This window comes from Scyliorhinus torazame, chromosome X (genome assembly GCF_047496885.1).
Source record: "Scyliorhinus torazame isolate Kashiwa2021f chromosome X, sScyTor2.1, whole genome shotgun sequence".
Taxonomy (NCBI): domain Eukaryota; kingdom Metazoa; phylum Chordata; class Chondrichthyes; order Carcharhiniformes; family Scyliorhinidae; genus Scyliorhinus; species Scyliorhinus torazame.
In genome coordinates, this window is record NC_092738.1 from 30,579,797 (window position 1) to 30,607,697 (window position 27,901).

At 48.3% G+C, this 27,901-nt stretch overlaps 1 protein-coding gene across 3 annotated transcripts in view; it reads left to right on the top strand.

The window, feature by feature from the left end:
- The window catches only part of LOC140405477 (uncharacterized), a 40,949-nt gene that overhangs the window by 2,693 nt on the left and 10,355 nt on the right, over window positions 1-27,901 (top strand). Inside the window, exons 2-6 of one of the 3 annotated variants that reach the window (XM_072493951.1) lie at window positions 8,218-8,428; window positions 12,291-12,485; window positions 16,141-18,112; window positions 20,799-20,988; window positions 25,366-25,538. In XM_072493951.1, the coding sequence (XP_072350052.1) occupies window positions 8,218-8,428; window positions 12,291-12,485; window positions 16,141-18,112; window positions 20,799-20,988; window positions 25,366-25,538 (2,741 nt within the window). The remainder of the gene's footprint in view (window positions 1-8,217; window positions 8,429-12,290; window positions 12,486-16,140; window positions 18,113-20,798; window positions 20,989-25,365; window positions 25,539-27,901) is intronic. The other 2 variants (XM_072493952.1, XM_072493953.1) reach the window with 2 other exon arrangements.

Sequence of the window (27,901 nt, forward strand, 5' to 3'; positions counted from 1 at the left end):
GATTTTCAGTACCATCTCCAAAGCCTGGCTTTAAAATTCAGCGGACCCCTACCCCCCTCACCGTCTGCGGCCTCACGACCATTGAGGTTGATCCACCCTCCCTGTTTGCGAACCTCACCCCGGACTACAAACCCGTCGCCACTAGGGGCAGACGGTACAGTGCCCAGGACAGGACCTTCATCAGGTTGGAGGTCCAACGGCTTCTGCAGGAGGGGGTCATTGAGGCCAGCAACAGCTCCTGGAGAGCTCAAGTTGTGGTAGTAAAGGCAGGGGAGAAGCACAGGATGGTCATTGACCTCCCACGCATATCCAATCCACGACATGGTCAATCAAATTGCGCAGTATCGAGTCTTTTCCACAGTAGAATAGAAGTCCGCCTACCACCAACTCCCCATCCGCCCGGAGGACCGCCAATACACTGCGTTCGAAGCAGATGGCCGCCTCTATCACTCCCTTAAGGTTCCCTTCGGCATCACTAATGGGGTCTCGGTCTTCCAGCGAGAGATGGACCGAATGGTTGACCGGTACGGACTGCGGGCCACCTTCCTGTACCTAGATAATGTCACCATCTGCAGCCACGATCAGCAGGACCACAATGCAAACCTCCAAAAATTCCTCCATACCGCCAAACTCCTTAACCTCACATACAATAAGGAGAAATGCGTGTTCCACACCAACCGCTTAGCCATCCTTGGCTACGTCGTGGAAAATGGAGTCCTAGGGCCCGACCCCGACCGCATGCGCCCCCTCCTGGAACTCCCTCTCCCCCACTGCCCCAAGGCCCTGAAACAATGCCTGGGGGTTTTCTCCTATTACGCCCAGTGGGTCCCTAATTATGCAGACAAGGCCCGCCCACTCATTCAGTCCACAGTATTTCCCCTGACGGTTGAGGCCCGCCCCTTTGAACGCCTCAGCGTGGACTTCAAAGGGCCCCGCCCCTCCACCGACCACAACGCGTACTTCCTGAACGTGATTGACGAGTCCTCCCGGTTCCCCTTTGCCATCCCATGCCCCGATATGACTGCTGCCACGGTAATCAAAGCCCTGCACAGCATCTTGACTCTGTTCGGTTTCCCCACCTATATCCACAGCGATCGGGGATCCTCTTTCATGAGCGATGAGCTGCGTCAGTTCCTGCTCAGCAAAGGCATCGCCTCGAGCAGGACGACCAGCTACAACCCCCGGGGAAACGGGCAGGTGGCGAGGGAATACGGGACGGTCTGGAAGGCCGTCCTGCTGGCCCTGCGGTCTAAAAATCTCCCGGTCTGCCGCTGGCAGGAGGTCCTCCCTGACGCGCTCCACTCCCTCCGATCGCTCCTCTGCACCGCGACTAATGAGACCCCTCACGAACGTGTGTTTGCCTTCCCCAGGAAGTCAACGTCCGGGGTCTCGCTCCCAACATGGCTGACAGTTCCTGGACCCGTCCTCCTCCGGAAGCATGTGCGGAGTCATAAATCGGACCCCTTGGTCAAAAAAGTCCACATCCTACATGCAAACCCACAGTACGCCTACGTGGCACACCCCGACGGGCAGCAAGACACAGTCTCCCTCCGGGACCTGGCAGCCGCTGGGTCTCCGCCCACGACCCCCGACCTGACACCGCCCGCCCCCCCCGGTTGCCTGATTCACCCCTGCGCCACTCACCCTCCCTCCAGCGAACCTCACCGCTGCCCCCACCCGAGCAGGATCCGTCCTCCCACTGGATCCACTCAGGGGTGACGAAGACGAGGACAACAGGCTCACGTAGTCGCAGGTGACCACATCGGCGCCCACATCACCACCAGGCCTGAGGCGATCGCGGAGGAGGGCCAAGGCCCCCGACAGACTTAATTTGTAATGTTTCCACCACCCCCGCCGGACTTTTTTTAAACAGGGGGTGAATGTGGTGAACACCACTAGTGGTATATTATATGTATTACGGCACTGCCCATATATTAGAGGTACAATGGTAAATCCCTGCCTGCGTATAAAAGTGTATGCTCTCCTGTGCTGCAGCCATTCTGGTTCCAGCTACAGGAGGCACAACATCTTGTTCAATAAAGCCTCGATTGTTCCACCATTCTCGTCTCGTGGTAATTGACGGTACACCAATGAACAAATTATGGGATACATGATCACAAATTAATCACCATAGAATCAGAGAAGAGTACAGCACAGGAGGCCATTCGGTCCAGTCAGTCTGCGCCAGCTCTAAGCTTTGGGCATGCCCAAAACATGTGGACATGATTTGCTGGGCTTCCCGCGCACCTCGCACACCTAACCTCTACTCAAAAAAAAACGGAAAGGCCGGAACCTGCCTTCTCAGGAAGCCTCGCACCTGCAAATATCTAAACCCGTTCCCTGCTGGCAATTCAAATTTAACCTCCAAGGCTTTCAAGCTGGGAAAGCTCCCGTCTATAAATAGATCCCCCATCCTTCTAATTCCTGCCCTCTGCCAACTCTGGAACTCGCCATCTAGCCTACCCGGTAAAAACCTCTGGTTATTATAAATCAGGGTCCCAATCGATGCTCCCTCCACTCTCTTATATCTCCTCCACTGCCCTCAGAGCCGCCACTACCACCGGACCTGTGGAGTATCGGGCCGGCGAGAACGGAAGAGGTGCCGTTATCAGTGCTCCCAAACTGGTGTCTTTGCATGACGCCGCTTCCATCCGCTCCCACACCGACCCCTCCCCGACTACCCACTTCCTAATCATGGCTGTATTAGCCGCCCAGTAGTAATTGCAGAAGTTTGGCAGCGCCAACCCACCCTCCCCTGACTGCGCTCCAGCAACACTTTCTTCACTCGCGGGGTTTTACCCTCCCACACAAAGCCCCAAATAACCTTATTCACCCGCTTGAAAAAAGATGGGGATGAAGATGGGGAGGCACTGAAAGACAAACAGAAATCTGGGGAGGACCGTCATTCTCACAGTCTGTACCCTTCCTGCCAGTGATAGCGGGAGCATGTCCCATCTCTTAACGTCCCCTTCCATTTTTTTCTACCAACCGGGATAGGTTTAACTTGTGCAGTGCCTCCCATTCCCGGGCCATCTGGATTCCCAGATATCGAAAGCTCTTCCCTACCATTCTAAGCGGCAGCTCTCCCAGTCTCTTCTCCTGTCCTCTTGCCCGGATCACAAACATCTCGCTTTTCCCCATGTTCAATTTATACCCCAAAATATTGCCAAATTCCTCCAGAATTTGCATTACTTCCCCCATCCCCTCCAACGGGTCTGAAATATACAAGAGCAGGTCATCTGCATAAAGCGAGACCCGGTGCCGCCCCCCCCCGCCCCCCCTGCCCGGACCGCCCCCCCTGCCCGGACCAGCCCTTTCCAGTTCCTAGAGGCTCTTAATGCCATGGCCAATGGCTCTATGGCCAGAGCAAACAGTAACGGGGAGAGGGGGTACCCTTGCCTCGTCCCTCGGTGTAGTTCAAAATATCCCGACCACAGCTGGTTCGGAAGCACATTCGCTACTGGTGCCTGATAGAGCAACCGCACCCAGTTAATAAAGCCCTCACCAAACCCAAACCTTCCCAGCACCTCCCACAGGTAATTCCACTCCACCCGATCAAAAGCCTTCTCCGCATCCATCGCTACCTCCACCTCCTCTCCTTCTGAGGGCATCATAATAACATTCAAAAGCCTTCGAACATTGGCCTTGAGTTGCGTGCCCTTTACAAATCCCGTCTGGTCTTCCCCTATCACCCCCGGAACACAGTCCTCTATCCTTGTGGCCAGTATCTTAGCCAGCAGTTTGGCATCCACATTCAGTCGAGAAATCGGCCTGTATGACCCGCATTGCTCCGAATCCGTCTCCCGTTTCAGGATCAATGAAATTGAGGCCTGCGACATTGTTGGGGGGGGGCGGGGGGGGATGACTCCCTTCTATCTTGCTTCATTAAATGTCCTCACCAGCAGTGGGCTCATTATCTCTGAAAAATTCTTATAGAATTCCACCGGGTAGCCATCCGGCCCCGGGGCCTTGCCCGACTGCATGCCCTCCAGCCCCTTGATTATTTCCTCAATCTCAATTGGGCTCCCAGCCCTTCCACCAGATCCTCATCTACCCTCGGAAACCTCAACTGATCCAAAAACTGCCTCATCCCCTCCACCCCAGCCGGGGGTTCCGACTCATATGATTGACTATAGAAGTCCCTAAATATCTCATTCACCCCCGCTGGGTCCAGGACAGTATTACCGTCTCTACTCTTTACTTTACCTATCTCCCTGGCCGCCTCTCTTTTCCTGAGCTGGTGCGCCAACATTCTGCTTGCCTTTTCCCCGTACTCATAGATCGCCCCCACCCCCCGCCTTCCTCAACTGTTCCACCGCTTTCCCTGTGGTTAACAGCCCAAACTCCTCCTGTAACCTCCGCCGCTCCCTCAGTAGCCCCGCGTCCGGGGCCTCCGAGTATCTCCTTTCCACCTGGAGTATCTCCTCAACTAACCTATCCCCCTCAGCCCGTTCCACCTTTTCTCTGTGGGCCCGTATCGAGATTAATTCCCCTCTGACTACTGCCTTCAGAGCTTCCCAGACCGTCGCTGCGGAGACCTCCCCCGTATCATTTGTTTCCAGGTAGTTCTGGATGGACTTGTTAACCCACCCACAGATAGCTTCGTCCGCTAACAACCCCACATCCAGTCTCCACAGTGGGCGTTGCCCTCTCTCCACACTAACCCGTAGATCCACCCAGTGCGGGGCATGATCCGACACTGCGATTGCCGAGTACTCAGTGTCCACCACCTCCGGTATTAGCGCCCTGCTCAGAACAAAAAAGTCTATGCGAGAGTATACCTTGTGGACCTGTGAGAAAAAGGAATTCTCCTTTGCCCCTGGCCATGCAAACCTCCATGGGTCTACTCCCCCCATCTGTCCCATAAACCCCTTCAATTCCTTTGCCGCAGCCGGCCTCCTCCCTGTCCTGGATTTTGCCCGGTCCAATTCCGATCAATGACTGTGTTAAAATTTCCTCCCATGATCAGGTTATGTGACTAAGTCTGGGATCTTACCTATCACCTGCCTCATAAATTCCACATCGTCCCAATTCGGAGTACCACCCGCACCTCCTCCAGCTTCCCACTCACCATTATGTACCTACCCCCTTGCAAAGCAGCTCCCCCTCGCACCCCCCCCCCCCCCCCCCCCCCCCCCAGCAACAACACTAGAAACCCAACCCCCCAAGTCAAGTTCCAGCTTGACACCTGCTCGCCCCCCACTGCGCTTCCGAGAGTCAGCTGACCCATGCTGACTTGATAGCGCCTGCCCCTGGCACCAAGCAGTCTGTCTCCCTATTGTTCTCTCCCCTCTCCCCCCACTTGGACAAACATATTAAAAGCATCACATTCCCCAGTTAACAAACATCAGAAAAAACAGTGAAGAAACAGCCACTTTAGAAAAAAAGACACCCAAAAATACAGAACCAGCCCCAAAGACCACCCCCCCCCCCCCCTCTAACCAGCTCCCTGCAAGACAAAGTTACCTTTAGCCATCCAAACAGCCCCTTATTACACATAACACTACTTATACTTATACAGCCCAGCACAACAAATCACCACCACTGTACTCTCCAAGGCTTCAGTGTCTTTTAGTTCGCCTCCAGCCTCTTTTCTTCAATAAAGGTCCATACTTCGTCTGGTGTTTCGATGTAGAAGTCCCGTTCCTCATGTGTGACCCACAGACGGGCTGGGTACAACATCCTGAACTTCACCCCCTTCTTAAAGAGGGCCGTTTGTGCCTGATTAAACCCAGCTCGCCTCTTGGCCAAATCCGCTCCCAGGTCCTGATAAATGCGGAGCTCACAATTCTCCCACTTGCTGCTCCATTCCTTCTTGGCCCACCGCAGAACGTGTTCCTTGTCCAGGAATCGGTGAAAGCGTACCACCATCGCCCTCGGCGGCTCATTCGCTTGGGGCTTCTTCACGAGGGCTCTGTGCGCTCTATCCACTTCCAAGGGCCGAGGGAATTCCTCAGCCCCCATTAATTTCTCCAGCATGTTCGTCACATAGGCCCTCGCATCCGATCCCTCACTGCCTTAAGGGAGGCCGACGATTCTCAGATTCTGCCTCCTGGGCCTGTTCTCCAGGTCCTCCAGCTTCTCCTGCATTCTTTTCTGGCGGTCGTTCATCATCTCCACCTTGGTCTCTAGCACGGAGACCAAGGTGGAGATGATGAACGACCGCCAGAAAAGGCGACCACCTCGTGCTCGGACACCTTTTTCTCCACCTCCTGGATCACACGTCCGTGGGTCTCTTGATTCTGCACCACTTGATCAATTGATGCCTTAATCGGGTCCAGCGTGTCCTTCTTCAGCTTGGCGAAGCAATCTTCGAAAAACATCTCCAGCTGCTCTGTCGACCACTCCGTCGACTCCTCGCGGCCCTGCTTCTCCGCCATGCTTTCCCGCGTTACCAGCTCTGCTCCGCTCGCGTCTTCCTTGTAGAAGTTTGTCTTCTCACACGGCCACTTCTGGTCCAATTCTCCATATACTGGAGGGGGATTTCTCCTCACTGTCTCACTCTTCACCGATTTATCCCATAAAATCCGGGGAAAAATGGGGGAAAAAGGTCCAAAAGTCCGTCACAGGCGGGAGCTATCAAATGTGTGACCTACTCCTCCATGGCCGCCACCGGAAGTGAGAAACCTGCTTCTTATTCCAGACTTTTTAATGTGATCGTTTCAGGAATATTTTGGACCTTAAGGTTTCATTGAGGAACTTTGTTGCATTATTTCATTTGAGTTATTTTGATTTGCACAGAAACATACACAGAATGGTGGCACATTTTAGTGACTAACCATAACTGAAAATTGGAGTTAATGTTGGCATTTTGTCTACCCCTGAGACTGGAACTCTATTTTCAAAGAAACAGTGGTGATTAGAGGAAATTGTGGGGCGTGGTTTTTTAAAAATCTTTAGAGACAGGGATTGTCAGCCACAGAGCTGATGAAATCTTGAGATTTTATTTTTCAAAATTTAAATTATATTTGTGGGTGCTGTTTTCAGGGCAAAACTTCAAATTCTAAAATTGCCATTATTCAGAACCCTATTATTGCCCACGGCCTTGGCAACTGGGTGTCACTGGCAAATTGTATTGAAACAAAACACCATTTTTCCTGCAGTGTTTTTAACTTGTGGGTTAATTTGGAATTTTTTTCATTAAACCGTTCTTGGGATGTGGGCATCGCTGAGAGATGGCATTTATTGTCCATCTCTCAGTGTCCAGAGAAGCAGTGGGCTTTCTTGAACCAGGAATAGCAATTTCCGATACAAATGAGTGGCTTGCTACATCTGTGTGTTAGATGTCAGTATATAATGTGTGTGAATACACTACTGAATTAGGTCTGTCCTATTTCACATATGAGGAGGGAGAAACACAAACCTACTGGAGATATTTTTTGTTTTGGCTCGAACAAAGGATTATCAGATGATTTGCATTTGTAAAGTTCTCACATTTTACACTCCTCACAGTTGTCTGTTGTCCATTGGGGAGGTGTATAGAAGACAACATTGAAGCCAGACAGTGCTACACGGTACAGGTTATCAGGGAGACACCGAATGTTCAATGAAATAAAAATATTTTCTATTATCATACTGTACATTAGTAATGAGCTATTACCCTGTTTGGGAGGTCCTGGTAATGGGGAAGAGCTGGGATGATGGTGACTGAATGGAAATTCTCCCCAGTGTACTCACCAATATTTAACCCTCAAGCAAAATTACAAACAAAAATCATCTGGTCATTTATTTCATTGTTCATTGGGATCTTGCTGAGCACAAATTGACAGCAGTGTTTTCTCACATTACAACAGTAACGACATAGGGTGGCACGGTAGCGCAGTTGTTAGCACTGCTGCCTCACGGCGCCGAAGTCCCAGGTTTGATACCGGCTCTGGGTCACTGTCCGTGTGGAGTTTGCATATTCTCCCCGTGTTTGCGTGGGTTTCGTCCCCACAACACAAAGATGTGCAGCGTAGGTGGATTGGCCACATTAAATTGCCCCTTAACTGGAAAAAATGAATTGGGTACTCTAAATTTAAAAAAAAAAACAAATCTTTAATTTTTCTTCAGGGAGATACAATTATTTTGTCTTCATTTTATACAGCAGGGGCTGAGTGAAGTGATTTGTGTCTTTTAGATGTAATTAACATTTCCCAAGAAAAGTATGCGATTTTTGAAACTGCTCATTTGTTTGAATAGCTGACCTCTTTTTGATCTTTTAACATTTGCCAACAGGAAGTTGCAGAACGTTTGAGGGACATTCTGGACAAAGTGAATTTTGCTTTGAGCCACGCAAGATTTGACCACCAGCAAGTGCCAAAAATCACCCTTACCCCTGAAAGAAAGGAAAGGGAGTGGTTAATAGATACGATCACTGACTTTGCAACCGGCAGCAGCACCAAAGAGGAAATTTTAAAGTTTATTCTACAATGGCTATCAGACAGCAGTATGCAATTTATTATGAACTAGTTAATCTCTAGTGGCTTTGCACACTGAGGGAGCAATTTTAACCTAACCCTCCCAAATTGAGAAGTAGAGGTGGTTGGAGTGTAGGACTTTCTCTGCAGTATAGGCTGAGGAGCAGGGTGGTGCAAAAATGTGCGGCAGGATTCTCCGTTGCCCGACACTGAAATCGGGAACGGCAATCGGGCGGAGAATACCTCCCGATGCCGTAATCGCAGGAGGCGGCGGTTTGACACCGGGGCGTGATGCTCTGCCCCCTCCAAACCGGCGTCTTTGTGATGCGCAACGCGCGTAGTTGCGACCACATTTGCATCTCATTATTGGGCCCACCCGCGATGCTCCGCCTCCGATGGGCTGAGTTGTGAGCCTGGCGTGGTGGCTGCAGAGAGGGAGAGGGTGCATGGACAGTGTCCAGCACCGCCATACGTTGCCGACAGTCATGCCGCTGGCCAGGGGGCTTCTGCCAGCGCTGGGGAAGTGGTGGGGGATGGCCGGGACGTGGGCTGTGGGGTCGGGGTGAACGGGTACGCGGTCCAGCACAACCGGCACCATCTTTTCGGGCGCAATCGGTGCGTGTGTGGGGAGTGTAAGTGTATGCCCGGCTGCAGCTTGTCGGCCCTACGCGTGACCAGCCTGGATCGGACGATTCTCCCACCGTTTTTCGCGTGTTCCGTGGGTGTTTTGTGCGGCACCGGTGCTAGCCCCTCACCAGTAGTGGAATCGGTGCGGGTGTGGCACCGATTTTTACGTCGTGGAACTCCACAGATCCTCTGTTGGTTTCAGCACATAGACGCAGGAACAGAGAATCCAGCCCAAGACATTTCAGCAAAACAGCTGGTCAGAGGGCGAAATAACAGTGTGACAAGTTTACCTGGGCAGATTAATTCTAAATGTGGACATAGGCAGTGGTTAGCACTGCTGCCTCATGGCACCGAGGACCCGGGTTTGATCCCGGCCCCGGGTCACCGTCCGTGTGGAGTTTGCACATTCTCCCCGTGTCTGCGTGGGTCTCACCCCCACAACCCAAAAGGTGTGCAGGGTAGGTGGATTGGCCATACTAAATTAATTGGAAAAAAAAGAATTGGGTACTTTAAATTTAAAAAATAAATAAATGTGGACATAGGAATTTATAATGGGAAAGGTTAACATAAAATTTTAACAAAAATGTGATGAGGAAATAAGGTTTTGTACACAGGAAGTGGGCATAAATGTAAGAATTTTGATACATTATTTCAGATGGTGTATTGAACATATAACAGTTGGGACTCAATAATTTGCATGCCCTATTATGAATGTAAGCAAGAGAAGAGGGCTTCCAGGTCATCTCCTCAACCAGGATCCAATTCAACCAATTGTTTATCATTTTCCATCACAAATCCCTTTCTCTATGCTGGATATGGGCCAGACCCAGATTTGATTTGAATACTTCAACAGAGTCTCTGTCACAAAGTGACAGTTTAATCAACAAAGTGACACTCAGTGAAAATTATGCTTTTTTGATTAACCAGTGGGTCAAGACGCTGTAGTAATAAGATATGCAAGCTAGTCGGCGCCATGTTTGACTCCTGGTCTGTGTTGCATTATCTCGGGCAGCAGTAGATGAACCACAATTTGGTTACTTAGGATGGAAAATCAGCTAGGGTTCTATTGCTATTCAGTAGCTCTTTTTAAAATAAATTTAGAGTGCCCAATTTTTTTTTTCCAATTAAGGGGCAATTTAGCGTGACCAATCCACCTAGCCTGCACATCTTTGGGTTGTGGGGGTGAAACCCACGCAGACACGGGGAGAATGTGCAAACTCCACACGGATAGTGACTCAGAGCTGGGATCGAACCTGGGACCTCGGCACCGTGAGTCAACCAGGCTAACCACTGCGCCACCGTGCTGCCCGCGCTATTCAGTAGCTCTTGATGGAATATACTCATGAGTAAATATTCAGTGAGAACAACATCGCAGTTAAATGGCTGAATATCATTAATTGGCAAAAAGGACAATGAAAGATACTAATTTAACAAGATGGGATACATTGGGTGTAAGCCAAACATTGTATCAAACTGATGTTCCTCATTTGGTTAAATCGCACATTAAAACCATGTACCTTTGGTGGAGTCAGCTGTCGGTTCAGAGGTAGGTTGTTGACTGTATGTGTAGACCTGGAATGGAAGCTTTCAGAGTTATTCCCTCATGTTCATAAGATGTAGGAGCAGAATTAGGCCATTCGGCCCATCGAATCTGCTCCGCCATTCTATCATGGCTGATATGTTTCTCAAGTGGGTCTTTGTGATTTCTTGATGTTCATCAAGTGCGTCTTTGTGATTTTATATTTGCTGTGTAACCCAAACACAAGTTGCAACAGATCATTGAGCTTTAAAAGGACTGCACAGTGGGGCAGCATGGTGGCACAGTGGTTAGCATTGCTGTCTCACGGCGCTGAGGTCCCAGGTTCGATCATGGCTCTGGGACACTGTCCATGTGGAGTTTGCACATTCTCCCTGTGTTTGCATGGGTTTCGCCCCCACAACCCAAAGATTTGCAGGGTAGGTGGATTGGCCACACTAAATTGTCCCTTAATGGGAAAAATAAATTGGGTACTCTTAAAAAATAGAAATTTAATTTTAAAAAAGGACTGCACAGTAAGACTAATATTGCATTCATAATGCATCAATCACATGTGTATGAAGCCAAACCACTTCACTGGGAGTGTTTGATTGGGACAGTGCAGAGGCACTTCACTCTGTATCTAACCCTGTGCTGTACCTGTCCTGGGAGTGTTTGATGAGGGCAGTGTAGAGGGAGCTATACTCTGTATCTAACCCCGTGCTGTACCTGTCCTGGGAGTGGTTGATGGGGACAGTGCAGAGGCACTTCACTCTGTATCTAACCCTGTGCTGTACCTGTCCTGGGAGTGTTTGATGGAGACAGTGTAGAGGGAGCTTTACTCTGTATCTAACCCTGTGCTGTACCTGTCCTGGGAGTGTTTGATGGGGACAGTGTAGAGGCACTTCACTCTGTATCTAACCCTGTGCTGTACCTGTCCTGGGAGTGTTTGATGGGGACAGTGTAGAGGCACTTCACTCTGTATCTAACCCCGTGCTGTACCTGTCCTGGGAGTGTTTGATGGGGACAGTGTAGAGGGAGCTTTACTCTGTATCTCACCCCGTGCCGTACCAGTCCTCGGAGTGTTTGATGGGGACAGTGTAGAGGCACTTCACTCTGTATCTAACCCGTGCTGTACCTGTCCTGGGAGTGTTTGATGGGGGCAGTGTAGAGGGAGCTTCACTCTATATCTAACCCCGTGCTGTACCTGTCCTGGGAATGTTTGATTGGGACAGTGTAGAGGGAGCTTTACTCTGTATCTAACCCCGTGCTGATCTGTCCTGGGAGTGTTTGATGGGGACAGTGTAGAGGGAGCTTTACTCTGTATCTACCGCCATGCTGTACCTGTCCTGGGAGTGTTTGATGGGGACAGTGTAGAGGGAGCTTTACTCTGTACCGCCATGTTGTATCTGTTCTGGTAGTGTTTGGTGTGGACAGCGTAGAGGGAGCTTTACTCTGTATCTAACCCCATGCTGTACCTGTCCTGGAAATGTTTGATGGGACAGTATAGATGGAGCATAAGACTGTACCATTATGCCTAATTTGAGAGTGTTTAATGCTGACAATGCTCTGTGCTCAAGATGGAAAGTATTTCATTGACTAGCACTAAATTCTTCACCTTGATGAACACAAAGATACAAATAAGAATAATAAGTGCTCTTAAAACAGGAGCATCTTTGTGTAAGGCCAGATAGGCTGTTTCAATCTAAGTTACAATTATAATTTTATCATACACATGTATATTGCAGATCAAATACTAATCGATGAGGAAGATTTTGAGGAGGATGGAGAAGTTGAAAACAGGTCAGCGGAATGGATAGAGGAAGTTAATGTGAAAGTGCAATCAAGCTTGGCTTCTTCACAAGAGTGTATAGACAATCTCCAGAAACTATCTAACACTCTGTTTAGTCTTCAACATGAACGTATAAAGGAAAAATCAGCAGGTAAATTTAGAAAAGTATTAGATTTGGCCATGTGTCCCAGTGTCCAGATTGACAGGAGACATCCACAGTTTGGAGATCCAGGAAAATAATGAATTAAGAGTTAGAACATAGAACATAGAACAGTACAGCACAGAACAGGCCCTTCGGCCCTCGATGTTGTGCCGAGCATTGTCCGAAACCAAGATCAAGCTATAAATTTAGAGTTGTAGACAATGTGATGAATGTTGATTTCAGCACAAATATAAGATGGAGGGAAAAAAAAGACCATAGGCTGTTTAGAGCAGGCTAAATATCGGACTGATACTAGACAGGAACAGATGACTTTTAAGACTGTACAGGATGAAAAATGTGAAGGGTCATCTCAGGAACCATGACATGCATTTTAAAACATTTTTCCCAATGAGTGAGACCCACGCAGACCCCGGGTCCTCAGTGCTGTGTGGCAGCAGTGCTCACCACTGCGCTACCGTGGCTCCCTGAACCACAACATGACCATGACAATGAAGCCTCTCTCTAAAATAAAAGCAAAATACTGCAAATGCCGTAAATCTGAAATAAAAACAGAAAGTCCTGACAAAACCTGGCAGATTTTGTTTAATTCATTTACAGGATGTGGGCTTCGCTGGCTAGGCTAGCATTCATTGCCCATCCCTAATCACCCTTGGGAAGACAGTGGTGAGCTGCCTTGTTGAACAGCTGCAGTCCAGGGTGGCACAGTGGTTAGCACTGTTTGTGGAAGGGGTGTCAATCAAGTAGGCTGCTTTGTCCTGGATAGTGTTGAGCCTCTTGAGTGTTGTTGGAGCTGTGCTCATCCAGGCAAGTGGAAAGCATTCCATAACATCCCGTTAGCAGAGGTAACATTTCAACTCCAATATGACTCTTCCTCAGCAGTTCCAAAGAGTCATCTTGGACTCAAAATGTTAACCTTGTTTCTCTCTCCACTGACGCTGCCAGACTTGCTGAGATTTTCCAGCACTGTTTTTGTTCCAGTTCTCTCTCTGCTCAGCTACAAGACCTTGTTAAATTTGTTGAAAATATTGAAGAAACTAAACTGAGTTAAACTCAGTGGTTCGTTGGCGGCACGGTGGCGCAGTGGGTTAGCCCTGCTGCCTCATGGCGCCGAGGTCCCAGGTTCGATTCTGGGTCACTGTCCGTGTGGAGTTTGCACATTCTCCCCGTGTTTGCCTGGGTTTTGCCCCCACAACCCAAAGATGTGCAGGGTAGGTGGATTGGCCATGCTAAATTGCCCCTTAATTGGAAAACTGAATTGGGTACTCTAAATTTTTTTTTTTAACTCAGTGGTTCGCACTGTGAAGTGGCAGGGACCCGGGTTCAATTCCGGCCTTGGGTGACTGTGTGGAGTTTGCATATCCTCCCCGTGTCTGCGTGGGTTTCCTTCGGGTGCTCTAGTTTCCTCCCATAGTCCAAAGATGTGCAGGTTAGGTGGACTGGCCATGTTAAATTGCCCCCGTGTGTCCAGGGATGTGCGGTTTAGGTACAATGCACTTTTGGAGGGTCGGTACAGACTCAAAGGACTGAATGGTCTCCTTCTACACTGTAGGGATTCTATGAATTCTATGACTTATGACTGATTTCATGGAGAATTTACGTTAAAACGGAGGGATGTTGAGCATGGAGTGCACATTGAACAATTAATGCCGATGTTGAAACAATCCATTGTTGTCAGCATCCTTCCAACTCCAATAGACAATGGATACACAGCAAACAATCCATTTCAGCATATGGCACAGCTTTGTTGATAGCAAAAGGGCCAATCCTTGAGAGGCAGGTTCTGTCACAAGTGCCGCACATAAAGCTAGCAGCTTCATTAATGCTGATGTTGAAACAATAGCAATTATGATAAATTCTTGTGACTATGAGACGAGACTTCCTCCAGTTCACTAATTTGATGAGGGTAGGCAGCACGGTGGCGCAGTGGTTAGCACTGCTGCCTCACGGCGCCGAGGTCCCAGGTTTGATCCTGGCTCTGGGTCACTGTCCGTGTGGAGTTTGCACATTCTCCCCGTGTCTGCGTGGGTTTCACCCCCACAACCCAAAGATGTGCAGGGTAGGTGGATTGGCCACGCTAAATTGCCCCTTAATTGGAAAAAATGAATTGGGTACTCTAAATGTGTTTTTTAATTTGATGAGGATAAGGAAAGCTAATGTGATAGGATTGGCATAATCACTATATTTTTGCATAACAGAGCTGCGTTTAGATTGTCACTTGATTGTGCTTAAAAGCTGATGAAAATAACTGTGGTGGTATGTATTAGGGGTATTACGGTACCCTGTGATGCCGAGAGGCTATTGGTGGATAGACACTGGGTCCCGATTGGATCAGCCGCCTACTGGCTCCACCCAGTAAGGCGGAGTATAAGAGCCCGGGTTTTCCAGCAGCCGCATTCTGTAACTGTGCTGCTGGGGAACAAGTCTGCATAATAAAGCCATCGATTGACTCCTTCTCATCTCGTCTCGTGAGTGATTGGTTGTGCTACAATAGCTATTCTTTTACGTAACCTACAGAGAGGTCCTGTGGTACACTGCAGTGTGTACTGTAACAGTGACAAATAGAATTGTTTTTACAGACCTGATTTATCTAAAATTGACCTTGTGCAAACATAATATGTGGACAGTACGAAGTCTTACAACACCAGGTTAAAGTCCAACAGGTTTGTTTCGATGTCACTAGCTTTCGGAGCGCTGCTCCTTCCTCAGGTGAATGAAGAGGTCTGTTCCAGAAACACACATATAGACAAATTCAAAGATGCCAAACAATGCTAGGAATGCGAGCATTAGCAGGTGATTAAATCTTTACAGATCCCATGTCTTCATGATGTCCCAAATTACTTTCTAGCCAATGATTTATTTCTGAATTGTAGTCACTTTTTTAGAGTCAAACATGGCAACCACACTGCACACGAACAGCAATAAGATAAATGACCAGATAATCTTTTTGGTTGATGGACCCGTGTTAGTTTGGATACCAGAAGAATTCATTCCCCTGCTCTTACTTCAAACCTTTTGTCATAACCTGGGGTTAAGCAGGTCATGGGACACTAATGAAACCTTAAGCAGGTGATGGGATACTTATGAGACTGGGGAATTCATATTCCCAAATGGGCACAGCGCCCCCTTCTACATCCTCTATAAAACTGGAGGGCCACGGACTCTGAACTGGCCCTTGTAGTAGAGTAACTGCTTTGTACTCTTGTTCTGTTGCATAAAACCATTTTTCCTTTGACTCAACCTGCGGTGTGGATTCCTTTCCAGACCTTATTTTTTCAAAATAAATTTAGAGTACCCAATTAATTTTTCCAATTAAGGGGCAATTTAGCGTGGCCAATCCACCTAGCCTGCACATCTTTAGTTTGTGGGGGTGAAACCCGCGCAGACACGGGGAGAATGTGCAAACTCCACTCAGGTAGTGACCTGGGGTTGGGATCGAACCCGAACCAGCTGAGCTGATATTTAGTAAGTTGTATTGTACAATGTTAAAATCAGTCAGAGTGCACATGAAATTACACAATATCCAATTTTGATTGAAAGAAAAAGACTTATATTGATATTGCACCTTAAACACTGTCAAAACAATTTGGAGTATAAAACATAATAAAGTGTGCAAAAATTAGTCTTACACTATGATTCTTTGCAGGTCCTGGTGGTAAAGGCACCATTTTGAAATGGTGGAGAGAGAAAAAGATGGATCCCAAAACACTCATGCATCTTCTGGATATGCAGCCAATCAGTACAGATAAAATGGTGGAACGAAACATTGCAAAACAGTTGGATGCAGCAGTGGGAGAAATTGATATGATACTAACAGACATCACAAAATCTCCTCCTTGCAAGAAAGCCCAGACAATTGCCTTCCGATACATCAGGAAATTCATAGAGAATCTTCACAAAGCATTTCACATTCGGTCACAGGAATATTTTGAGGTGGAAAATGAATTGAGAAAGGCAGACTCATTTGGCTCCCAGGGTGCTGAAGATAATCTGGTGAATGAGCTAAAACATCTTCGAGAACACAGTAGTGCACTTAAAACACGAGCTGAATTAGCAGAATATCATTACAGGGAAGTGTGTAGCACTAACTGTAACTTGGAAAACACCATTAAACTTCTGAGGTCCAAAATTGCACAGCTACAAAATGCTAAAAAAACACATTCTCGTGAGCAGACAACTTCTGAAAATTTCTCACCATCTGACGATTTGCAATTAAAAACAAGGCAGGCATCCAAAATAAATAAAAGAACCGCACTTGTGAAAAAATCAAAGGACAAAATCATTCCTCTAGAAAGTCTGAGGGGGAAATACCCCTTCAGTAAGGAGCAAACTAATATTTTTGATGACGGGCATGATAAAGCTGATGAACAAAGGAGTCTCCTTGTAAAATCCACAGAAGAAAATATTTCCTTTGGAGAATCTCAGGAACAATGGGCTATCCCAGGAATATCCAAGGAAGAAAACATTCCCTTTGGAGAACCTGAGGAACAAAGAACTATCCTAGAAATAAGCAAGGAAGAAAACATTCCCTTGAGAGAACCAGAAGGAGAAAATATTCCCACAGAAGTGTCCAATGAAGAGATCAGCCTCACAACTCAACCCAAATTGGAGAAGGTTCTTAATGAAGCAGCGGACGGGAAGATGCATAAATCTGATCCGAATGCAGAAAAGAAACGTAAAGGCACAACTCGGAAAGAGGAAGCTTTAAAAACCAAGGCTAAACAGATGGCTATAGACTTGCTCACAGATTTTCAAACTGCTGTTTTGTATTCACTGGATCATGGACTGAGCAGTGGCAGAGAACTTTTGCCAGATGACATCTGTAAGGTCCAAGCTCTTCTCAAGTCTGCTGAATTAAAAAATCTTTATGGAGTGATTGAGAAAACAATCAAAGAAATATTTGCGAAACCAAGGCAGAGCCTCAAGCAACCTATCCAAGTTTTGAAGCCATCAAAGGAATGCCTCCTGGAGAAAATAAAGGATAAACAACCTGAATTCACGACTTTTGCTGAACTTCTTGAAGACATTTCCAGATTCAGTATTATTCAAGAGATTGCACTTGATGAATTAAGTGCCCAAATTCAGTATTTCATTGAAGAGGCCAAACAGGACACAAGTATGTCCCAGCAAGAAGCCCGCTTTTATGAAAAGACCCTGGAAGCCTTGGACACAATTCTGACACTTGAAAAACTGTCCTCTCGGGCTGGAATGGATCAGTTAATCAGGATTCAAGAGGCAACCAAGAATCTATACTCTGTCAATAGTTTCCTTGGGTTTAAAGGAAAGGAAATTAAACTACGTACAGAACATTGCAAGAAGGAAGGTGTTCTTCTGCCCAATATGGCAACAGAGACAATAGAAAGAACAATACAACCCAGGGGGAAGGTCTTCCAGGCTGCTGATACTGACAAAATTGTGGATGGATCATATATTGTAAATGTGACATACCTCAGAACAAATTACAAAACTTTGGACCAAGCAGTGTATAATGGTATAATTTCCAGGCAACTCCATGCCATAGCAACACACCTTATTCATCAAACGTTAACTGCAGTTCAGCTTCGACTGGCTTACCTGTTCAGAAAGTACATCACCTTCCGTCATATCCAAACCCTTAGGTAGATGCATGTCTGTCATTAATTTAAAAAGTAGGCGAAACGGGGGCAGCTCGGTGGCGCAGTGGTTAGCACTGGGACTACGGCGCTGAGGACCCGGGTTCGAATCCCGGCCCTGGATCACTGTCCGTGTGGAGTTTGCACATTGTCCCGGTGTCTGCGTGGTCTCACCCCCACAACCCAAAGATGTGCAGGGTAGGTGGATTGGCCACACTAAATTGCCCCTTACTTGGAAAAAAAATAATTGGGTACTCTTAAAAAAAATTTTTTTTTAAAGTAGCTGATACCAATCTGACCAGACTATTGTTTTTTTTAAATAAATTTAGAGTACCCAATTATTTTTTTCCAATTAAGGGGCAATTTAGCGTGGCCAATCCACCTAACCTGCACATCTTTGGGTTGTGGGGGTGGAACACACGCAGACACGGGGAGAATGCGCAAACTCCACATGGACTGTGACCGGGAGCCGGGATTCGAACCCAGGTCCTCGGCGCCATGAGGCAGCAGTGCTAACCACTGTGCCACTGTGCCGCCCTGAGCAGACTATTGGACCTCTCACTAAAAGTTCTTGTTGGGTTAAATGGGCATAAATTCATAATACATATTAGTACAAATATGGAATTTGAATGTTTGAAATCAGTCAGTAATTGACAGGTTTGCCATGAGATTGTTAGCTTGGCTTAATGAGGCACCTCTGAGTCAGAAGGTTATGGGTTCGAGCCCCACTTGAGTACATAATCTAGTCCACTACTCCCAGTGCAGTATTGAGGGAGTTCTACTCCCTCAAAGGTGCCATCCAAGGGTGGCACAGTGGCCCAGTGGTTAGCACTGCTGCCTCACGGCACCGAGGTCCCAGGTTCAATCCCGGCGCTGGGTCATTGTCCATGTGGAGTTTGCACATTCTCCCAGTGTCTGCGTGGGTCTCACCACCACAACCCAAAGATGTGCAGGGTAGGTGAATTGGCCACGTAAAATTGTCCCTTAATTGGAAAAACAAATTGGATACTCTAAATTTTTTTTTAAAAAAGGTGCCATCCATCAGATGAATTGTTAAAACCAAAAATTATAAGGATTGCATGGCACTCTTTGAAGGAAACAAGGGAAACACGGCAGTGACCCGGGGTGGGGATTGAACCTGGGACCTCGGCGACGTGAGGCACCCGTGCTAACCACTGCGCCACCGTGCTGCCCGATGCTACTTATTCTTACCCTACCTGATATCAACTCACTGAGTCAGACTAGGGATCAAAAATAGGCTTTGACAAAGGGTCGTCTGGACTCGAAACGTTAGCTCTTTTCTCTCCCTACAGATGCTGCCAGACCTGCTGAGATTTTACAGCATTTTCTCTTTGGTTTCAGATTCCAGCATCTGCAGTAATTTGCTTTATCAAAAATGGGACTTTACTGGTTTGTATGTCTCAGAACCATATTGAACCATCTCGGCGCAGGCTTGGAGGGCCGAAGGGCCTGTTCCTGTGCTGTAATTTTTCTTTGTTCTTTGAATTTCCCCACTGAACCACTGGATTAGTGGGAGCACATATTTAAACAATAAGCTTCATCCCTGTAGAAGAGGAATGATCTAATGGAAACTCAGTATTAAATTACTTTGCTAGTTCTGTGTGACAGGCTCATGTCCATAACACCCATAATTATTTTGTTGAGAAAATGTACAAGCTCGTCCAGTCTCTTAGTGAGTACCAGGCAAGTTAACAAAACACAAAGGTAAAAATTGTTAACATAGCGAACGAAAGAGATCAGTTTCAATGGGCTTCCTCTTTGACTTTTCTATTCATATGTTCTGAAGTACTGTCGTGTAGTAATTGCAGCCAAGGAAGCTCCCATGTTTTATTCCCAATATGTGTAGAGTCAGTTCATTTCAGCCAGGGCAGGTCCTGGTGTACTACAGTGGACCTTGACATCGCTTGGCTAGGGAAGAGTAAAATTAGCAAGGATTCTTGCTTCCATTGCAGTGATCTTGCTGGGAAGTGTTAAGTGCATGAAGATTGCTTGACGTCAGGATTTAAAAAAAAAAAAATTAATTTAGAGTATCCAATTCATTTTTTCGAATTAAGGGGCAATTTAGCGTGGCCAATCCACCTAGCCTGCATATCTTTGGGTTCATAGAATTTACAGTGGTTAGCACTGCAGTCTCACGGTGCAGAGGTCCTAGGTTCGATCCCAGCTCTGGGTCACTGTCCGTGTGGAGTTTGCACATTCTCCCCGTGTTTGCATGGGTTCCACCCCCACAACTCAAAGATGTGCAGGGTAGGTGGATTGGCCACGCTAAATTGCCCCTTAATTGGAAAAAAAAATAATTGGGTACTCTGAATTTTAAGGATTGGCTTCAGTCCTGGTGCCCTTCATGGTTGTACTGTAGGCACCTGGGACTAAAGCCAGGTTTGCATCTTGTGAGGAGAGAAAAGAAAGGAAAGCCTGGAAAAGGATTTAGAGAATAATTTTTGGAGCACCTCTCCCTGGATTTCTTTGTCCAGTGTATGCTTGGTCTTAGTCACTCTGCCAAGAGTAAAGGCGAAGGAGGAATTGACAAGATAAAGTCCTGTCTTTTCAGCCCAATTATAGCACAAGTTCGGAACAGACGACAGAGAATGGCAGCAGAGGAACACCTAAATTGCAAGAACAGATTAATTTATTCATTTATTCATCTTTATGTCTTTCCTTCTCCTTTAAGAAATTATTTGAACAGCAGGATGTCAGATGTGAGCAGTAAGGATGAAACAGTTGCTCAGGAATTGTACAGATTTGCCACCAGACTTGAAGCGCGTGTGAAGTCCAGCATGCAGCACTGGGAAGCAAGACAGCAACTAGTTAATCAGAGTCGGCAAAGGCACTTGAATCGAATGACTGACTTGTTCAATCAGGTGTGTTCTGATTTTAAGATGATGTACGTTAGTATAGTCTGTTTTGTTTAATTCATGAGTTTTGTTTTTTGTTTTAACCTCACATAACCTTTGTTGTAAAATAAAAACAGAAAATGCTCGATAAACTCAGCAGGTCTGGCAGCATCTGTGGAGAGAGAAACAGTTTTTTAAATATAAATTTAGAGTACAAAATTATCTTTTTCCGATTAAGGGGCAATTTAGCGTGGCCAATCCACCTAACCTGCACATCTTTGGGTTGTGGAGGTGAGATCCACACAAACACGGGGAGAATGTGCAAACTCCACACGGACAGTGACCCAGGGCCGGGATCAAAACTGGGTCTTTGGTGCCATGAGCAACAGTGCTAACCACTGCACCACCGCGCTGCCCTCAAAGAGAAACAGAGTTAACATTTTGAGTCCATATGATCCTTTTATGTAGAAGGGTCACGTGGACTTGAAACGTAAACTGTGGGCGGGATTCTCCATCAGCCAGCACCAAAATCACGAAAGGCGATTGGGCGGAGAATCGGTCGTATCATGGTGGGGATGGCACCCGCCAGAATGCCATGCTCCGGTGCCTCGACAGTGGTGTCAATGCGTTCCACTCTGCAGGTACAGTAAACGGCGTTCGCAGGCCTGACCCGGTATTCTCCGGGGACTCCATGATGCTCCGCCTTTGCGGGGGGGGAATTACCGATGGCGAGGTTCACTTGTTTCAAGAGTCCATGGCCCGTGGTTGTGCAAAGTGACACTGACCGTATGGGTATCCCCACCCTTCACCCTTTCGGGTTGAAATGTTGTGAACATTTGTTTATTGCGCAACTGTGAACAACTATATACAGGTTTGTGCCCTCGCCCCTGTCGCTATACTTTGCGCTGCACCCGTGCCAACTTAACTGGCGTCTAACTTTCTGGCCTAACGGGCCCTAACGCTACACCCAGGTGGGTCCCCAGGCGGTACATCAGGAGTGGAGGCAGCCTGCTGCGGTTCCGCCCTGTGACCTGGGTCTCCTTTGGCGGCCACCTTCAGGGGTGACAGGGCCTGGATGGGCCCGGCTGCTGTTCGGGTGTCCCAGGTGGCGTGGTGTTGCCCTGGTCTGCCCACCAGATGTGCCAGGACAGGAGGGGAGATGCGCTGTGGTGTTCCGGAACCTCTCCTGCGGGAGTCACTGGCATGGACCCTATCACCTCCTGCTCCCTCGGGCTACTCTATGGGACAGAGGTGCGAGTAGAGCTAACCCCTGAGACTCCCCCACCACCTGGCGCTCACAGTCCTGGAGGCCCGCTCCCATCTCAACCAGGGTCTTAATACTCTTGGCCATGGAGCGCAGGGGGTGGACCACCGCCCTCTGGGACTGCGCCACATCATGTTGCGACTGTGCCCCATTTCTGGGTCTGTGCCACATCAGCCAGTGACTGTGCCACCTCCCTCTGGGTCTGTGCCACCTCAGCCAGCATCGGGCAATGCCACCACGCCCTCAGCCATGGCCTGCTGTGACTGGGCCACGTTCAGGAGCGCCGCTGCAATGTCCAGGTGACGCTGGTTTGGCTGCCTGTGACAGGGCAGCCCTGTCCTGGGCCTCGGCCACCAACCGCACAGAATGCCCCAGGCCTTGGACATCCTGAGCCATGGCCGAAACCTTGTCCCACTTCCCCCAACGTCTCCACCGTGCCACCCATGTGGTGTTGGCCTGGGTGGCACACATGGTCGGCACCACCTCCTGTACTTGCAGGCGATTGGACTCCTCCAACTACACCTGCAGGCGCTAGATGGTTGCCGACATCCCCTCATGTAGTCTCTGGCTTTGCGACTGCATCTCCACTATCGATGGGACCACCCTTTCCAGAAGCCCGAAACCCATCTAGACGGCAGCTAGTCCCTGGGGCCGGGCCACCCCCTAACCGTCCACCCCCTCGGGGGTTCCTACCTCCACCTGATGTACTGCAGCACGTGTGTGATGCGCACCAGATAGTGCCCAGGAGCTTCTTCACTAACATGCCCAACCGAGGTGAGCTGGCTCTGGGATGGTGGGGAGTATTGGAGCTGTGTTGGAAAGACAGTGTCGTCCCCGGACTGGTGCTCCAGGGTGTTGCGGGTTGAGTCGAGGGCACCTGTCGCTGTCCGTGTCCTCTTCCTTGCTGCACTTCACTTGGGATTGGCGTCAGGGCCGAGGGACACCAGAGGGGAACGCCTCATCGCCAGGAGATCCTGCAAGACACCAGACGTGACGCATAATTGGAGCGCGGGTTGGGGTGGCGGAGGGGTGGTGGTGGCGACACACGTGCCATGGGAACACAACTCAGCGGGGCCTCACTTGCTCACCCGATGCTGACTTGTGCCTCGGTGACTGCCCTCTCTCTGGACCCACCAACCAGGTACAGTGCCCGCTGCTCTGCTGCGGTGAGGGGCCACAGGTACGGTAGGCCCCTCCGGTCTTTTCTTTCTGTGGTTGTGGGCCGTCTTCTCGTGGCGGGGGGGGGGGACAGAAAACGCACAGTGTTAGGCAGTCAGACGTATACAACATAGGGGCTGGGTATGAGTGTTGCCAGGTGATGCAGGGTGGGGGTTTGGTCGCCCTCTGGGTGGGGCAGGGGGTTACAGGTGTGTGTGAGACGGGGTTAGTGCCAGGGGCACAGTGCTGCCTACTCATCCTGGACGCCCTGCGGTTGTGCAGTTTCTTCCTTCACTGCTGCCCGGTCCTGGCAGTGTTGCCCACGGCACTCATGACCTCTGCCACCTGTGCCCCGGCTAGGTGCATGGCAACCTCCTTCCCACCCCAGGGTACGGCGTGGCCCGCCTTTCCTCCACAGCGTCCAGGAGGGTCTCGAGTTCAGCATCAGTGAACCGGGGTGCCGCTCTTCTTGATGCCATCTTGTTTGCTAGGATGAGTGTGTGTGGGGAGTGGAGTGCTAATATGCAGCAGCAGCTTGTCAGCCTTTCGAGCGTCAATCCTGACCCCGGCGAATTGAACATCATTTTTCATTGGAAACAATTATGCTCCACGTGGCGCCGGTGCTAGCCCATTAACAGTTCCAGAATTGCTCTGGGAATGGCACCAATTTTGTTGTCAGCGATGTCCACCGATTCAGTCCCAGCATCAACACTTAGTTTCTGAAACAGAGAATCCCGCCCTGTGTTTCTCTCTCCACAGATGCTGCCAGACCTGCTGACTTTATCCAGCATTTTCTGTTTTTATTTCAGATTTCCAGCTTCCGCAGTATTTTACTTTTAAAAAAAAAAAAATTTAGAGTACCCAATTCTTTTTTTCCAATTAAGGGACAATTTAGCGTGGCCAATCCACCTCCCCTGCACATCTTTGGGTTGTGGGGGCGAAACCCACGCAGACACGGGGTGAATGTGCAAACTCCACACGGACAGTGACCCAGGGCCAGGATTGAACCTGGGACATCAGCGCTGTAGGCAGCAGTGCTAACCACTGCGCCACCGTGCCACCCAAGCTTTTAATAAACCTCGTTGGTTCTGTGGAGGCAATAGTCTCTTGTTTTTCAGTCATTCTCACTCTATACCCAATTGATATCCCCAAGCCACACAGCCCCCATAGCTGGCTGGAATCCTCCAAGATCCAAGTCTTGTGAAAACTGTTACAGGGAAGTAAGCAATTTGCAGATGACCCTCTGATATTCCTTTGTACTTCAATGCAGCAAAAACGTTAAGTTGGGAACTCCGGAAGTCTAGAGTACCCAATTCTTTTTTTTCCAATTAAGGGGCAATTTAGCGTGGCCAAGCCACCTACCCCACACATCTTTTGTGTTGTGGGGGTGAGACCCACGCAGACACGGGGAGAATGTGCAAACTCCACACAGACAGTAACCCGAGTGCTAACCACTGCACGACTGTGCCGCCCTTGGGAACTCTGGACGTTCTAATCAATTATACCTAATATTATGATGTAATAGAATGACAGAACAGAGTCGAAGGGTTAAATAGCCGACCACTGTTCATATGTGCAGATGGCAAGGGGGGTCATATTGGGTTACAGCTAGAATGTGTTGCTGCCTATCTCTCTTCTGGTCCCGGCTGTTCATTAAAATCACTACTTGGGTGGGGTACCAGACGATAGCTGGAAACCATGCAACGTAACCAAGCAATAGTCACTGGCCTGAATTCTCTGGCAATTGGGATTTGCTTTTCCTGCTGGCAGCACATCCCTGGCAGCAGGTTTCCCGGCAGCATGGGGTGACTTCAATGGGAAATCCCATTGACAGGCGGCGTGAAGATAGAATCCCACCACCAGCGAACGGTGTGCCACCGAGAAACACGAGGCTGAAGGACCGGAGAATACAGCCCACTGTCTTGAGAACGGAAGATCAAAAGTAAAAGTCTATTACCATTGTATTCATATTCTTTTCAAAGCTTAAACACCGTACTGGCCTAAACTTGTTCAGTCCATTTCTGGCCAAGCCATCAAATCCAAGGACTAGGAAGTTGACGTCCCCTCTTCAGCCGACGTTTTTGATAGCATCCAATAGACCGTGTCAACTTCGCAGTCAGAGCAACTGTGCATCTTCAGCTTTTCTTGGAATGAGGTATGAGTTCAGTGTTACGGTTTCAAGAATTTAAACGGAATAATTCCAAATAGGCCTTACTTTCCTTTTGACAAAAAGAGAGTATGTTAGGACACTTTTGTGTTTCCAGTGCAAATGGGGCAACAGGACAAGTGACCTTGGATTAGCATGGCTTCATTATGTGGACCCATGTCCTGGTCACAGTGATTCCTGGCATGGTTTGTTCCGAGTGTTTTCAGCTTTCCTCCTTGAATCAGATTCAGCAGACCACCACTTTATGGGCAGAATGCAGTATCCTTGTGAACCAAATTAGAGAAAAGTGAATGTACCTTAGTTTACAAATGAAAGCAAAGAGAGGATATAAGTGGAGGAATTTGATAAGAAATGTGGCTGAGTATGTCACCCTTTTGTTTTAGGGGCATATCTGCATTGTACTGGAACCTAACTGCATTATCTAGCCAAAGAGCATTCAATACTTGTCATGATTGCAGTGAACAATTGTAAATGAATCCATTCACCGATACAAAGAGTAAGGATTAATCAGGTCATTAAGCAGATCGGTTCGCAGCCAAACCAATTCCAAATTAGAGGTTGAAATCATTTGCTTGACAGCTGTTCATGTTTCGTTCCTGTCTTGCTCCCTTGCCATGATGGTGGACCTTTGGGGAAGAAAAAAGGTTTTTAGGGTCCTGGTAGAATTTGATTACTAATTCAATGCTGCATGACAGGGGAAACCAGAGTTGGATTGCAAATGCAATTTCAAATGTAGGTCTTCTTATTCCTTACTTTCTTGACTGAACAACTGTTACCAAACTGTAAAGCTGATGGGGGAAAGAGGACAACAGGATTAAGCTAGGACTTGAGCTAAACTAATGACCATACTGAATCTGAGAAAAGGACAAAGAAGACAAAGTGTTACTGAGCCTTGATTTGCACTACTCACTGTGGGATTACCGGGATCCTCTGTTAGGGTTATGTTATCAGGACCTTAGGACCTAATGCAGCTTGCTCCATGCCAATTTTGAGAGAAGTCAGTCTTTGTTACACATGAACACATGCCTTGTGATAGTCAAGGACTAACATGACCTGCAGCAGTTGTTAACTGTTCCTGAGTGCCCAGTGTAGGAATACGTTATTTAACAGTTTGTTGTCAATCCCCGATTTGGTGGTGCAGTGATAATGTGAGATAAACAGCAAAGGGGAGTCAGAAGAGTTCATGAGAGAGACGTTTATTCAGCATAACAGCAGTATTTACACAGGGCCGAGTTACACATCTCAAGATCCTCACTCCTTTGTCAACTACTACAGCAGCTGACCTGTTATACTAGTGCTGGTTAACTCACAACCCAATCAGCACTAGGGAACCATCATCCCCAGCTGGAAGAGTCCCATATCGGGTTATACCAGCCCTCCACCACCAACCCCCCTCCCCCACCCCTCTTCCCCAAAGTCAGAGAATTCACAAAAATGACCATGGAGGAGAGGCCAAAAATAAATTGAGGAGAACGAAGAGGACAAAAAAAACGGCACAACAAAACCGCAATTGCCAGATGACAACAACAAACAAGAAGTGTTTTGGGCCCAACAAAGCTCCAGAAAAACAGGGGAACAGGGCGGACCAGTGCACACCCCGCCGAACATTACATCAAGCCCAACACCCTCACTAACCACACAAAGGGCAAATCCACTAACAGCTGAGCCTGGGGACGGTGCGCACTACAGCGTCTGACCCATTGTCCCAAGGCCTTACCGGTACCGTATAACTTTCAGCCACAACAGGATCAGGTTGTTGGGGAGGGGTCATCAGACAACACTCAAAACTACACCCCATATACCCCAAAAAGGGGAATTAAATGCACCCATCGAACACCCAGGGAGCTGTCGCCCCAGAATTTCTGTAGTACCCATTCAATCAGGCACATGACACAAAAAATAAGATAGGGTCCACACACCCCAAGTGTCTGTGGGCACAAAACCTGCCGCCATGCAGCAACATCAGTAGCCATGTAACATACCGCTGTAATCCATCTCGTAGTACCAACCATCATGGAACAGTCTTTCAAAATCAACCCTGCACTCACAAACCCTAATGACAGTCCAAAAGGACACAGGTCAACTCCAATAAGGACTCCCCAGTACACTATTCTGCCACAGCCAGCCGGCATCGCAAAAAGGCCACAAATGGAAAACAGACAAAAACATTGTGCAACCATCACCAGAAGTCACCCTGATGACGTCACCTCCGGTACTGCCGGACACAGCAGTCCCCAGAACTCTCCCAGCATACGCGCTCCACAAGTCGACATCAATCCTCCGCCTGGCACTCTCCTGCCATTTCAATACAGGTTCCAAAAAGAAAACCTTGCAGCAATAAAAGTCCATGC